We start from the raw sequence: 16,708 nt of genomic DNA, 5'->3' as shown, positions 1-16,708 counted from the left end.
AGTTTCTTTTTATGGCCTATTAAACTTTTCATAAATTAAAAAATTATGGTATCGTTATTTTCACGAGTAAAACTATAATTTATGTTTTAATATTTAGTTAATTAGTTAGGAGTTTATGCAATGTCTAACCAAAGGGGGCTTTGGTTCGAATTGGTATGTCTTTTCTCCTTGGTTTCACAAAACAATGGATATGTATTTTGCTTTGTGGTCCCGGTAACTTTTAAGTTTTTCACGCAGATGGTCTTGCTCTTCTAGCAGCATAGCAGCATTGAATTGGGCTCATGTTCTAGAACTCCTGGTTAATAAAGTGTCTTGTGATTCTCTTTCTTGGGTTTACCTGTACGCTGCAACATGTTTATCAGAATGTAATTGGTGAAATTTTTTACCGACACTAAAACTCTATCGTCTAATCTTCTGAGAACATCTCTCTTATGTTGGATGCAATTTTAATATTGTGGCTTATGGAATGGTTAAACATGTCATTTGGCTAGACAATGATTTTTCTTTGATAGAAGAGCCCCTCTCCTAATCTCTCGTGTTCAATCTTGAATAGTATTACTGACTATTAGACCAAAAAAAACAGAAACATATTGTAAGCTCTTCGGCTTTATAAAAGAAAAAATATACATAAACATGTGGACGGTATGTACCAATGTCCTTTCTAACTTGTAAAGGCCAAAAAGCAGTGAAAAAGTAAGGTCAACCACAAAAACGATATTGTAAAATAAACCACTTTATGCGAAGAGTTCTCATGTGAAAACTTTATCTCAAATAGCTTTCAGTTTCTAATCATTATAGCCCAACAAGGGCCTACTAAACCTTTTCGACAATCAATAATATACCAACGATCAAAGTTCTATTAAAAAAAAAGAAAAGAAAGAAAAGGTGAAGCAGGGGCTTAACTTTACAAACAACAGGATCGAAATGGTGCAACAGAAACTACAGCTTGCATTCAACAGGGTAAAAAATCAACAGGCACATCCGCCTGACTGTTGTTGTGATTGCGATGTATTTGCGTTGGAAGACATGAGATTGACGTCAACCATATCCTCTTGTTTCGTTGATGAGAGTGTTTCCATCCCTGGTAAGGCAGCTGCAATCTTCCTGAATAACGCCTGTTGTAGGGGATTGAAAAAATAAGTCTTAGCAAACCTCTCTTTAAAGGTCGCTCAAATGCAGTGTGGAAGATACCAATTAGGCACATTATGTAATTTACCCACAACAATTCGGAAATACACAACATAGCTTCAAGTCTTAATGATTGAAGCACCCTAGTTAAATTCCATGACCACAATTATGTGAAAACAACATCTAACAGCAGACTTAAAAATTCAAACTATGTTTGGAGAAAATATTTTGGATCTTTGGCAAACAGTTGCTTAATCTCACAATAAGATTAAAAAAAAATCTTTAGCAGATAGTATTAGTTGTAAGACCCCAGCAAAAATTACATCTAGTATCTAATCAACAGCACAAACAATCTCACATCTGGAAAATAAAATCTTACCTTGATGTTAAAACCAGCCTTCGCACTAGTTTCAATAAACATAACATTGAGTTCACGAGATTTGGCTTCTCCTTCCTCTATTGAAACTTGCCTGTCCAAAAATTCAAAAGATGTTAAATGGTTGAGCACAACCACATAACTAAAGACTCCATTGAATCAACAACAGAACCTTAGAATAGCAACTACAAATATATAAGGTAGAACTTTATTACCTTTTCTCTACAAGGTCTGTTTTGTTTCCAACGAGTACAATGATAACATCACTCCCTCGCTCAGTACGAACCTCCTCAATCCACTTGGCAGTATTTAGAAATGATTGTCTGCCTAAACCCACGAAATGGAGCCAATATAATTGGTAAAGTTATTCGTACATATTATAAAGCCTAAATATTCACATAGTAATTAACTTTCAAGTTCATATTGCATTTGAGAGAGTTCCAACATACAAAGTCTACTCCACTAATTTTTTTTTTTTTAAAAAAAAAACTCAATAAATTCTTGGTACTTGATGGCAACCAATGCCAAACCTTTTTTTTTTTTTTTACTTGTTCGTTTTGCATGGTTTGTTAAGTGTCTGCATATGAGTTCGTATGTTAATATTTTTAGTAATACGATAAAGCACCTTCTAAACTGTTCATTGCCAATTTCAATTTCTAGGCCTTCGTCTATAGTTAACCTAAAATAAATGCTTATAAAAAATGCATAGATCTGTGCGTGGCAGCTTGTGTGAGTGAGAAAGAGTGACATACTTGCAACATCATATACAATAACTGCTACAGAGGAATCCCTGATATAGCTTGGAATGAGACTCCTAAATCTTTCCTGCCCAGCAGTATCCCTGTTTTAAATATCCAATTAAAGCTTCAAACATGGAGTTTAAATGAATTATAAGCATATAATTAGAGAAAATTCCACCATTGTCCTAAAATCTTGCAAGTATAAACCATGCTAATCACTAACCAAAAGAATTTTTAAAATTTAAAAAGTACATGGATACAAGACACAGGCTACAAGAAATAATAGTTACAGAATTCTTGTTTCGATAGTATCATGGTTGCAATGCTCCTCTTTGGAAACCCTATAGCTTGTGGGTAAGATCATGGAAATATGTAGGCACCATCCACTAATCTAGGTGCACTCTTAAGTCTATCGCCATGGACAATAGTGATTCATCTGATACTAAATTACCCTCGTAAAGTTTACCCCATTTGTTCAAACCTCGACAAATATTGATCAGCTTTCATAAAATGATCACATCAAGCATATAAGTACTCCCAATTCTACCAAAACACCAATTAATAAAGCAATAGTAATCCCACCACTAACCAAATTGTCCAAACCCACTTTGTAATATCTAACAGACAAAACTAAAGGATTATGAGAAAGCTTTTAAAAAATCACGATCACGTTCAGCCCCATTTAACAGATCACAAAATTGATACCAAGAAACTCACCAGAGCTGCAATCGAACAGTGCGGTCTTCAAGATACATTGTCTTTGACAGAAAATCGATACCAATAGTAGCCTATACATAAAATATAACACTAAATTCAAAAAATAAAGATTCTAAAACGGAACATAAGGAAAGAAAAAAAGAAAGAAGAAGAAGAAAGAACCTGGTAAGTGTTGTCGAACTTGTCATACATGAAGCGGGTGATGATACTGGTTTTACCGACGGACTGATCTCCCAAGAATACGAGCTTGTACTTCGCCAGAGCCGACACCGGAGCCATTTGATTCCGATGGATCTACCAATTCCGATACAGATCAAGATCGAGACCGAAGAGTTTAAATCAATTTTTGTTTGGAAAATGTTATGCTTTGCTTTCTTCTTCTTACTCGTTCTCTTTCTCTCTCTGCTTTTGGATTTATACCATTAATTTTCGTAGAGAGAGAAATGGAAAAACAGACTGTAATCCGCGTGATTAGAGGAAGAAGAAGAAGAAGAAAAGAAGAAGAAGACGTTTCCTCGAAACGGAGCTCCGTCTTTCTTAACGACTAATAAAACGACGTGTCGTAACTCTGATTAAACGACAACGCTTCTACGAATGAACGAACGAACACACAAATTGTCTGAAGTTGCAAATAACCGACGGTAGCGGAAAAACGACAATCATTCCGATAAGAGACATGTTATTAAAAACTCATAACATTTGTGTTGATTCAATGCGATAGTATCACAACTATAGCAAAAATTCAAAACCGTTATTACAACGATAAAAGACGATAGATACGTTGTAAGCACAACACTATTAGAGAGTTCCTCTCAACAGGAGCTGTTATAGTGGATCATATACGTATTTATGATAATTTAGCAAATCATTTAACGAAAGAATTAGCTAGAGATAAAGTCCATAAAAATTCAAAAGGAGTGAGACTACTGCACTTAGAATGATGATTCACTCATAATGGTAACTCCACCTAAAGACTAAAGATCTCAAGAATTAGGTTTAACGGGTAATAACAAGTTGTGAAGTGATATGAATTTGATCATGCTACTTCCTTTAAAGTATATAGAAGCATGAATTCTTGAAGCAATGAGATGATGAGTTAATAGAAACTTTTAATGAGATCTATATTCTATGTGGAGTGGAGTACCTAGCTACAGGAGTACTTTTGATAGACTCGCCTATGTGAATGTGGAAGTGAGGCAGCTTTCTATGAAATTTCGGGCAAAATTTCTAGAGCATTCACTATACTGGGATAGACGTGCATGGCCATTAATGCACAAGCTTTTGACTAGACCTTGGAAATGTTGTGTTGTGTGTGGTTTGATATCAAAGATAGAGTTCAAGACTTCGTGTCACTCTAATGTAATCTGAATCGTTCTCACTATGTAAAGGTTCAAGTAGAAGGATACCTTTGTTTATGCACAGTCTTATAGATTTTGATATTGTTCGAGAAAATATATTTTAAAAATTCAAGTGGGGGATTATTGGTACTTTTTGTAATATATGAATTATTTAAAAATAATATTAAAAATACAAAAGTGTTTTTTGTGTGTTAAAAGAGAGAGTCCCACATGGATTTGAAACACTCTTTTAAGGGTGTATATTTAGTGGGAGCTCTACCCTTGAGGATGTGCCCCAAGGGGTACCCAGTTTTGTATGCATGGGTGAGGAGACACACACTTGACCATCACACGCGCGCCGCCCGTTTGTCCGACCGACCGAGCTAGCTGGTTGGTGTGGTATGTCACTTACTATTTTTATTGAAAATGTTTTAATAAATATTTTTTATTTATTAATTAACTTATTCAAATAAAACGTGTTTTAGGAGCAGCCAATTGAGTCTTGTTACTCTTTCTCATATTACGATCTTCACGTTACCACTTCCCCCATGACCAACGTTTATTTTCAGTTGTATTTTTCTAGATATTTAATTAAGAGATATACAGAACAACGAATAGAAGGAAATTCCAAGTTTTCCATAAAAATTGATTTTCCTCTCTGAGTTTTTTCGAGCAATTAAGGGGTGTATGTGAATGACTTCCTTCGATGCAGAGGGATATCGTACAGTGACGAACTGGGTTGTTTTATCCTAGGGACGACGCAATTGATAGGTTGTTGTGCACACTTAGGGCAAAGCCGCGAAATGTCTTAAAGAGAGCAACTTGGTCTGTGACTCAACCCAGAAAACTATATCGGTAATTTCGTTCTTATTTTATTTTTTGCAGCAACAATTTTAAGATGTTTCTTTCTCCCATGTCTACCGATGAGTTTTATGGTTTTGCTTCTTTTGATATTAACAAGCCTTTTCGTTTTGAGGGTCTACATTTCAAATGATTGAAACAAAAGAAGTTATTTTTCCTTACCATGAAAAAAGTTGCTAATGTATTGAACACTGTTAAACTTGTTGTATCTGAGACTGCTGATGAAAAAGAAAAAGAAAAACAGACTAAGGATGTAGAGTCTTGGGATGAGAATGATTTCCTTTGTAAGAATTTTATTTTGAATGGTCTGTCTGACGATTTATATGATTACGCAAATTTTCCAAGGAAATGTGGGAGGCATTATAGAAGAAGTACGACACTGAGGAGGTTGAAACTATGAAGTATGTTGTCAGTCACTACCTGAAATTTCAAATGACTGATGATAAGCCTGTAGGGATGCCTCTTGATGAACAATTTCAAGTTGTTGTTGTGATTGACAAATTACCCCCTAGTTGGAGGGACTTTAAAAATGTTCTCAGACATATGAATAAGGAGTTTTCCTTGGAAAGTTTGATTATCCGCCTTTGCATTGAGGAGGAGGCACGAAACCAAGACCACAAAGAAGAGGTGCTCATTGTCTCAAACAACAACAACACCAAGCAGTCCATTGGTGCAGTTCTGAAGCCTAATAGAAAAAATTTTAAGAATCAGAATCGCAAGCCGAATCCAAATTCTAATCCAGCAACAATCCTTGAAATAACAATCAAAATGGGAACCTTCCAAGGAACCAAAACGGAAGGCATCAACCACCCTTAAAGAATGACTCTGGATACGATTTGCACATTACCACTTTCCCCATGACCAATGTTTCTTTTCAGTTGTATTTTTCTGGATATTTAATTAAGAGATATACAGAACAATGAATACAAGGACATTCCAAGTTTTCCATAAATATTGATTTTCCTCTCTGAGTTTTTTTGAGCAATTAAGGGATGTATGTGAACAACTTCCTTCGGTGCAGAGGGATATCGTACAGTGACAAACTGGGTTTTTTTGTCTTGGAGACAGTGCCCTTGATAGGCTGTTGTGCACACTTGGGGCAGAGCCATGAAACATCTTAAAGAGAACAAATTGGTCATTAACTTAACCCAGAAAACTATATCGGTAATTTCGTTCCTATTTTATTTTCTGCAGCAATAATAACTGGATTGCAAAATTTTCTTACTTTGAATCTTGAATGTTGTAATGAGCTTAAGATATTGCCTTGAGACATAGAGAAATTGTTAAAGTTAAGGCATCTTATGTTAAATTTATGTGTTAGGTTAACTCGTCGAATGGATTAGGTAGAATGACTTCTCTTGGCAAGTTAGATTTATTTAAACATTCTAGTTCTAGGTCAAAGGATGTTGTCGGGCTTGAGGAATTGAGCAGCCTCAATAGCTTAAAAGGATCCTTAGTAATTATTTTGAAATGTGGAAAATACATTCCTTTGGAATGCAGTGCTGCACATTTAAACAAGTAAAAACATCTTTAACATATAAGTGTATGCTGTGATGATGTGGCAGTAGACACCATTACAAGAGAAATGATTTGAGAGTGATGAGATGTCATTAGATGCCCTACAACCTCATCAAAATTAAAAAAAAAAACTATATGGGAATCAGAATTGCAAATTGGTTGTCATCGCTCACTAATCTTGTTATCTTGAGTTTACACTACTGTAGCAAATCCCAACAACTATCTTCTCTTCAAGAACTTAATCTTGACAGGGTTTGACATTTTGGAGTACATATCATATGAGTTGTATGCTTCATCACTATTCTTTGCACTTTCAATATGAGATTGTCCTAATTTGATAAGGTGGTGGAGAGTGGGACAGTGTAACGCCCTGGTTACCCCAAGACCGTTACGGTGAATGTTGAACCGTGAATTTAACTCACTAATCTAGTTATTTGGTTAAAAACGTGCTTATAGGTATTATTAATAGGTTAAGGTGGAAAACCAATCAAAAGGAAATGATATATTTTATTTAAAACATAAAACTTTTCATGGGCCCATAAAGATGTTTACAAGTTATTTACAATGCAAAACGGTCATTATTGTATAAAATTTACAACCCGCCGATCTAAGCGGCAAAAATAGGGTAAACCCCCTAGTTCCCCTGAGCACTCCTTGGCCGTGATGGTCAAGCGGCCACATATGTACACATTGCCACCTAAGCTCTCCACTCAAGGCTGGGTGAGCTTTTCCTTCCCTTTACCTGCACCACATAGCACCCATGAGCCAAAGCCCAGCAAGAAAACTCAATACTGCATGAATATAATATCAACAATGATCATAATAATCATTCAGGACTTTTAGTCCAAAATAGAGAGTGACCGTTATAAAAGTCACTAAGGTGGGTTCTGTACCCTTTACAGATATGTGATCATTTCACTAGCTTAAACGAGGTAGGTATCTGATGAATAGTCACCAACATAAACCTACCAAGTGACCATAGAGTCACAATTGTGGGATTCCGCTTCCTTAGCCATGTGACAAACCGTCACCTAGGCCTTTGGCCCTGACTCTAAGTAACTAGTCATAGACTAGACAAGCGCTTATAATTTTCATCGACCTTAGGATTGGTCTAGCATTAATACTCATTGAGTCATTCAACGCTGATATCGATTAGATCTAATCTTTTATCGGCTCTGCATTCATGACGCTTATGCCATTTCTGACTTTTAGGTCCGTAACACGCGACCAGTGCCGATTCTGAATAGTCAGTGTCATACACAAGTAAGCAAGATTTGCTAAGCATTTAATATGCAATCAATGTTCACATTTAACAACCAACATGCCTCAATGATAACCACACATGTCACATACAGGGTGCAATCTTCTTACCTCGGGTTCGAGCGAGAACTAATAAAAGAACGACCCTTGAGAACGATCTGCTCTTTAGTTCCTTAGCGGTCACCTAGTCATAACCAATTGGAATCCATTAATAAAGTAAATCAATAAAAGGTTCACAATCTAAAACCACACTCCCGGGATCAATCCCGCACTCTTGAGACTCCCAATCCACCCAAATGGGGTGAAGGAACCCATCCCCGAGCCTTAAAAGTCATCCCGAGCCCTAAAATAGGCTTGCTGAAAAATGGACTGGTGCTGAGGCGCTATTAGGTGGTGCTGAGGTGCTATTTCAAGTCAGAGAGACCCAGCTCTCTACCCTGCCTAGCGCTGAGGCGCTAGGAATGGCGCTGCAGCGCCAACTACAGACCAGAATCTTTCTAGTTTCCTTCCTTGCGATTTCCCTTGAAAAACAACCCTTCAAACTAGTCCCAAACATCAAATTCAAACCCAAAACTTCATCCATATCACACCCTCATCAAAACCCAAGTAATCTTCCTCAAAACTTCCATTAATTCCCAACTAACCACATCAAAATCTCTTGACTAAAAATCATAAGAAAAACAGAGTATAACTTAAATTCATGGATGAATTCTTACCTCAAGTGGGATTTGAGTCCTCTTCAATGGATGAACCAAGTTCCTAAGCTCCCACATTTGATTTCCTAGCTTGTTTCTTCAAATTGAGGTCAAGAATTCCAAAGGAAAATGAAGGAGAAAGGATGCACGGGAGAAGGTTTTCTATGCTCTGTTTCTTGAAAGTTCTACAGCCTTCAATGGCATATATCAATCCTAGGGGTGAAAAGACTACAATGCCCCTAGGTCAAATAAAGGTTTCTAAAGGTTCCCAAGGGTAAAACTGTCCTTTCTCACATATTTCGTTAATCATAATTAACACCATCCAATTCCCGCTACTCTCCAATACCAATAATTCATATCTCGTTACCCTTTAATTCCCGGCAACACTCTAATCATTAAATCACCCTGAGACTCACCCCGAGCCTCGAACTTAATCCCATTATGACCAAACCGCTAATTGCATTCAAAGATCATCTCATGCCAAATAGCTCGAACAAATCCACATTATAATGTAGCCTCGACAAATAAATTACAAGCATGCACCAAAATATACAATTATGCCCTCAACGGGCCAAATTACCAAAATACCCCTGTAATGAAATGTGGACCCACATGCATGCATTTAACATCATATTATAACATAATTCATATAACACATGCATATAATAGTTTAATGACAAAATAAATCAATTATGACCCTCCCGACCTAAATTTCCAACCATTAAACCACATTAGGGATTTCAGGGCATTAAAGACAGGAGGATACTCATAATGCCAACCAAAACTGAGCTCAAACCCATTTAATGCACCTTTCTTTCCTCTTTCATCTTTCTTCTCTAGTGGTTAACAACTACCCTAACTTCACTTCCATGACATTATTTCCAAATCTTGAAAAGCTAGATGTGAGGAATTGTAGCTCAAAGCCATTAAAAGAGATAGTAATGATCAAGAATTATGATCATGGTATGGCAGTAGGATCATCAACATCAACAACAGCAACGTCCTCGTCTTCTACTATCTCCTTCTTATCTTTATCTGAATTGAAAAACTTGACAACCATGAATATAAATGAAGACAAGGATGTAGAATTCCTTACAAATACAATTGGAAATATCTCATCATTACAATCTCTTCAAATTTGCGAGTGTAATAATTTGGCCTTATTGTAGAAGCTAGAATCTTTAGTATTGATTAATATCATACCTTGTACCTTCGATTTGAATGAAAATGGGAAATAAAATCTTCTACATACTAACTAAAATAAGAAATATTTAAAAAGGAGAAGAAAAGACGTTATAAAGCCAATAACATCCTCTTCTTCTACCTCCTCCTATTTTCTGTATCCGATATATACATATGTATTGAATCCTTATGTAAAGAGTCTTTATCTTGTTAAATTATGGCAATCTCTATCATTACAATTTCTTCATGTTTGCGAGTTTGATCATTTTTCCTCACTGCAAGAACTCTCATCATTTTACATGCGTAATAATTATAATCTGCCAATGCAAGAGACTTGCGTTACAGTGTTATAATATACAATTTCTTCAATTTGGTGAAGATTGGAGCTACAGCTTACAATAGAGAAGGATAATAACAAACATAACTTTATTGAGGATGTTCTCTCAGAATTGGTTTTGAGAAAAACTGAGAGAGGAACTGGGTTTAAGAAATCATGTACATATATCTACAATACTTTATTATTCACTTGATTGACTTGAAAGATAGTAGATTTGAGTACTAAAATGCACATGTGGATATAGGCTTTCTCTTAAGGTTGAACCACATAAATTTCTCTTGTTCATTGTGCTTGCTTCTTTCGTTTTCTTAACCCTTATTAGTATATAAAACTTGAAAGTGTAATGTACACAGACACCATTGGAAAATGTTTAGATTCAACAGTCCAATATAACTTGGAACAACACAACCAGGGAATCAATGTGTTCATATTCATAAGCTAAGCCACAATAACTAAAAATTAATATATTATTTGTGCACATTGTTTGAATATCACTGAACTAAATTTAAACAACAACAAAAAACTTTGCTCCTTTTGAAAAACCATTTAAATGCAGCGACGAAACTACTTGGTTTTCTAGTTAATCTGAAACAAAATAGGAAAAATAGAAGACTAATCTTTTTATTAATTTTAAGCTCTAACTAATCTGCCTAATAGATATGTGATGATACCAAGCTTAGGTCTTACTTTTTCTCAGCTTTAGAAATGAGTTTTTGGTGATTCGACCAGGCAGGCAGTGGTAACACTTTCACATATCATAAAAACTTTATTGAGATGCCATGAACTACTAGAAAACTCATATATGTGAATGTGATAGTCATACAATGCAATCAAGAAACCATAAAAAACAATTTATATAGCTCCAATGTTCTTGGAAGGAGAAGAGTTGAGTGGAGAGGCAAAGTTTGTGGGGCAGTGCCATTGTGGGGTACAAGCCATACTATGTTGATATGCTTATTTTATCAATGAGGTGGAGTTGCATACCAGATCTAGACTTAATTTCTAGTATTGATGGAGAAAATGAAAATTTCTCATTGTTCAATTCATAACTACTCGCTATTCATTTTACCTTTTAGTTACATGTGCTTATGTCAGGGAAAATCTAGAAGACCATGCTAATATAAAAAAAAAAAAAAAAATTCTTTTGTTGAGATGGGTATCTACTTTCAATTACAACACAACTATTTGGATTGTTTTGCTGATTCTAAATGCTGGGGAAGATTTTAAGTGCTAAAGCATTGGAGCTCTGCAATGAAGAACAAAAGAAAATGTTAAATGAAAAATCTGGGATACAGACTCAGAAAAGGCTGCGAAAGTACAAGTCCCTAATGCTAATAGGGAGCATGATCCGAGTGTATTTACAAACTAAGAAAGAGAAAGCTAGGAGAACATGATCACCTCTACTGAAGCTTACCCCAGGAAAGCAGTTAAAGTAGTGGTGAAATCTTTCTTGGGTAAGATATACAAGTGGCAGAAAAAAATCAAATAATAAACTCCAAGAACAGGGAAGGAATAGAGGTCGGTTTATCCCAATTTGTGTAATAATGCTTGGCCCCTAATGTATATATTACTCGATGCAATTTAATAACATTGGCTTTGTTTGGTTCTAATCAATGAATAAACGACAGGGTATGTTCTTACTCCTCATTGCATGTTAGCCTAGAAATGCTCTAAAATATTCACATGGTATCAGATGTTTTAAAGCACAGAAGGAAAAAAATTCTAATTTACTCCTTCAATTGCCTCAAATGGCAGTTGGAACTGTAATCTGTTATGATAGTTGGTCTGTAGTGCAATTTTAGAGAAACTTTTAATAGTGGTTGAAAAGAAGCAGATAACATAAGAACCCATAGAACAAAAACAAGAACAAGATAAACATGTACCTAAAAAATGTGGAAGCAGTTATATATGATTGTTGTGTGAGGCTTGTACCATTTACCCAAAAGATTTCATTTCCAACAAATAAGATTTCCTCCAAGAGTAGTAAAACTGTAACGTCCTTGTAATGCCCTGGATAGCCAGGACCGCTACACTGTGTACTTATAAAGGTGCAAGACTTGCTAACCAAGTCATTATTTTAAAAACGTGTCACTAAACATGTAAGAGCTAGGGTTAAAAAAGTTTTGGTCTCAAAAGACTCATTTCATATATTTTAACTATTATAAACACGGGATCCCATAAGAAAATAGAGTTAGAATAAGTTTACAGACTCCCAAGAGTACATAAGTATTCACTAGCCATACTAAGGCAAAACAGACAGTCTTCAGGTTTCATGTCCTTGCCTAGACCTCAACCGTGGCGGCCGAGTACCTGGCTATGTACATTCCGCTCGCTGAGCTCTCCAGTCAAGGCTGGTCTAATTTGCCCTTGCCTTTACCTGCACCACGTAGCACCCGTGAGCCAAGGCCCAGCAAGAAAACATCTTATACAACTCAATCAATGAAAACAGACAATGAACTCATTATGCATGTATTCCCATCAGATAATCCACAATAGATATTCAGCACATACCATCAGACTCAAGATACAATCTATCACATATAACACTCATATCACATAATATTCAAGGCCAACGACTTAGGCCGCACCCTCTGTTTAACCCACTGACTCCGGCTTGTTTAAACCGAGCTCAGTGCATAATAAGCTGTCCTCGGCTACCAGTGGCTGAGCCGCGCCCTGTGCGCTAGTGAAACCCTTGGCACCCTTAGGCCGTTGGTTCATTAAATGGCTTGAATGGCATAATACCATCTTTTCAAGCGTTTACAATAGGGAGCCCTTAGTCCCATCACATATATTCAACCAGGTGCAGTTTCCTTACCTTTAGTCTGTACGGTTATTGAATTACGAGCAACGCCCTGTTGGGTTTTATGCCCTTAATAAAACCATTTTTCTTATGTAACACGTTATTATTATCAATAAAAGAAGTAGAAATCGTTTTGTTTATTCAATTGCATTGTTCGCTTGTTTTATTACATGTTTATTCGATTAATACAAACATTCATAAAATCCTGAACATATGGATAGTTACAATTATGGTGACTAGGTCACAGTGGATTATAGTTGTAATTATATGTTCAAAAGAACAAGTCCTAGATTAGATCAGTGCATTGGATTTTCACTGATTAGGAAATCTACGATATGATCTACTTACACATTAGGAGTGTGATGTCTTGTCCAAGGCATTGACCAAGTAGATATGATCGGATGTATTTGGTTACATCGGACTAGGACCGATATTGATTATTGATTGATAAATAAGTATCGTTGTTATCGAATCTAATCAATATCACAACGTTGACCATAGGTTAAGTCGATCTTAATTCTGAGTGATAATATTCTGCTAATTATATTATTTAAATCTTTTGACTTGTTCGTTACCAGCTTACCCTACGGTCTAGCCCATACTTACATCTTGGAGATTTAGTAATGAAATTGAGTGGGAGTATTATTCATAGATATGAAATCTATAACTTCTGTATGAGAAGTGAAAAGATGATTTCCTTAATTGCTTTGTTCAAAAGGTTAAATGATTGAGATCTCATTTCTGTGATTAAGTTCACGGAAATATCATTTATAAGGAACTTAGTGGGAGTTAAGGATAAAATACTGATGAGGGGTAAAACGGTAATTTTCACCCAGCTTGTTAGTAAGTCATTGATAGAGGATTGACTAACTGTAATGGTTATAACAATGGATAACGTATTTGTGCTTTGGAAAATACGTTCTATGAATTCAAGAGTTCAATTCCAAGTCTATAGTGGAGTCACGAGGAATTAATAAGGTAGTGAAATTATTCGTAAATAAATTCACGGTAACTTATTGGAGCTTGATTTCATGGATCCATGGTCCCCGCATCACCTTTGAGTAAATCATCTAGAATGTCTCAATTAATTGATTTAATTATCAATTAGGATTTTTTTTAAAGTTGACTAGGTCAATTTTGGAAAATTTATAGAGATATGAGATTTAGAGAATAAAAGAGAATCTTTGGGTAAATTTATTAATATTGATAAATTGGTGTCAATATAAATAAATAAAAATTAAATCAAGTTTCAAATTATAATTAGTTAATTTGAATAAGGATTTAGTTAATTAATTAAAATAAATAAATAAATAAAAGGTTTTGAATTTAGGCCCAATTGGGATTTAAATTCAAAATAAAAGTATTGGGCCCAAGTCCATTTGTGGGAGCCCAAGGCTTTTATCTTTTTGTTTATTAGTTTAATTAATTCAAAATTTAAATTTAAATTTAAATTTAAATAAAGCCCATTAAGTTGTCTATATAAGGAATATGATATCTAGGGTTTTTCAGAAGTCAGTATCAGTTAATTCATTGGTAAGTGAAAACCTAGACACTCTAATCCTTTCTTAGCCACTTTCTCTTCTTCTTTTCTAGATCTCTTTCTCATGTGTTGAGAACCAGCCCACACTAGTTCTAGATTGATCAAAGGCTTGGTGAGGAAGACTGTGTTGCTGATCTAGTTCAATCTCTTGATAATACTCTGCTACAGAAAGGAATCAAGAGTTAGAGAGATTGAAGGAATGAGTTGTTCCAGTTCCGCTGCGTATTCGTAAGTTTCTACATCATTGTATTTATGTTAATTTACGAATCTAATGTTCATATGTATGTCGTGTTATTCTATGTTTCTATTATGTGTTTGGAAAAATAATAAGAAGCATGCATCTAGATTTAAATTTTAAGATCCTACAATTGGCCTCAGAGCCTAGGTTGCCTAGATCTAGATGTTAAGAATACATGATTATATATGTTTGTTGACATGTTTGATTTTAAAAGTTTAATTGGATGGTACATGAAATTTGATATGAATGTTTTGAATGTTTATGTGTCATATTGCTAATTTAAGTTGTCATTTTTTTTCCACGCATTTTTCATCTTAATTGGTGCTTGATAAAATGCTCATTGAAAAATTGCACAAGTTTTGTTTTTTGGTAGTTGCCCATTTTTTTTAATATAAATGTTTATATATATTATATTAAAAAAAAAAAAAAACATACCGTATATATATGTTTATATATATATATTTTTTAAGAAAACCGTGTATATATATATGATTTAAAAAAAAAAAAATCTTAACTTAATATATATAACCGTATATATTTTTATATATATATATTTATATATAGTATAAAAGTTGGTTAAGTGTTTTTTTTGTTTTTGTTGTGCTAAAGAAATATCTTAGTATCCAATTTTTAAAATTTGAGATATTTTCTTTAATGACAATTAAATTAATTTTATGTTTAATTAATTATATGGTAAGTTTTCAATTGGGTAAAACTTTATGGTAATTAATTAATAAGTAAATTAATTTTGATAACTCAATTGATTGTTTTAGATATTGATTGATTTATTTATTTTAGCAATTAATTTATTTATTTTGGGAATGAATGTAATGATACATAAAGATGTGTAACATGTCATATAGGTTTTCATGTTAGGCCCATCCAATTAATAAGAAAATTAACATATCTAGAATCATTATTAAGTTATTTTTTGCATTTGGGCTTTAAATATAAGTATAATGATGACCCAATTTTTTTTTGTTTTGAAAAATGTGGGAAAAATCAAATAAAACTTTCATAAAATGTTAGGTTTTATTTGGGCCCAATTGAACATGTAAAGTTTAAATTCCTCTCTTGTGGGTGGTTCCACTTGTGAAGGCCCATTTGCTTTGCATTACTAGATTAGACTTAATCAATTGAATAACAATTAATAAAACGAAGGTTCAAATTCCTGTCTTTTTGGGCTTTGTGTGGAAGTTAGGGAGCCTTAGTAGTGGGTCCGACATACTGAACCCAGCTCTCCTCCATGCAAGCTCGAATTGTTAAGGCTCATTTACCTAAGTTGGACTTAATTGTATTAGGTTATTCCTTTTAGTTGGACCTAATAATTGATTAGAAACAAATTAATTCTAATTGTTGGATTAATTTTCAATGGGTAATTTTAGAATTAATGGGAAAATTATAAACTATGGTTTATTGATTGTTTTAATAATTTGGCAAACCTAAGTTGGTAATTTTCAAAAGAATAAAATACTAAATCGAGAAAAATTAAATAATGAGTTTTTAAATTTTGAATTCGATCTCCACCGTTGATTTAACGAGGTTAGGGTTTAGTGGGGCCTAATGGCGCTTTGATTTCGTCTCCCTACGGAAGGTGTTCACTAGACTCTTAACATGGTTAAATTTCTTAGGATAGATGGTTATAGATGGACCTTCTATAGACTCATCCCTACGGTGACTATAGGAATTAAGTCTATAATAATCAAAATCGTGGGTCAAACTCATAAAGTAAGAAATATTTGTGACTCTCGCCTACCGGGACACATGTGTTTTCGTTACTTTGATCGAATGGATAGGTTATTAATAAAAGTCTGGGACGTTTTATTAATTGAGTTGTTTCTCTATTTGACTAAGTGAATATTTGTGACTCTCGCCTACCGGGACACATAGGTTCATGGCTAGTTGAAAAACCTAAGAAATAGAAAGATAAGTTTTTTAGTATTTACTTATCTTCAAACATTGTTTATATGTTATGC

At 34.5% G+C, this 16,708-nt stretch overlaps 1 protein-coding gene across 1 annotated transcript; it reads right to left on the bottom strand.

The window, feature by feature from the left end:
- Window positions 1-699: 699 nt before the first annotated feature.
- On the bottom strand, window positions 700-3,444 carry LOC133807428 (ras-related protein RABH1b). Its single transcript, XM_062245760.1, has 6 exons — window positions 3,124-3,444; window positions 2,962-3,032; window positions 2,257-2,345; window positions 1,720-1,831; window positions 1,508-1,598; window positions 700-1,115 (listed from the first exon to the last, which is right to left on the bottom strand). Exons 1-6 carry the CDS (start codon window positions 3,238-3,240, stop codon window positions 969-971), a joined length of 627 nt encoding a protein of 208 aa, XP_062101744.1. The 5' UTR covers window positions 3,241-3,444; the 3' UTR covers window positions 700-968.
- Window positions 3,445-16,708: the final 13,264 nt, after the last annotated feature.

This window comes from Humulus lupulus, chromosome X, assembly GCF_963169125.1.
Source record: "Humulus lupulus chromosome X, drHumLupu1.1, whole genome shotgun sequence".
NCBI lineage: Eukaryota > Viridiplantae > Streptophyta > Magnoliopsida > Rosales > Cannabaceae > Humulus > Humulus lupulus.
This window is presented reverse-complemented; position numbering and strand designations above follow the sequence as displayed.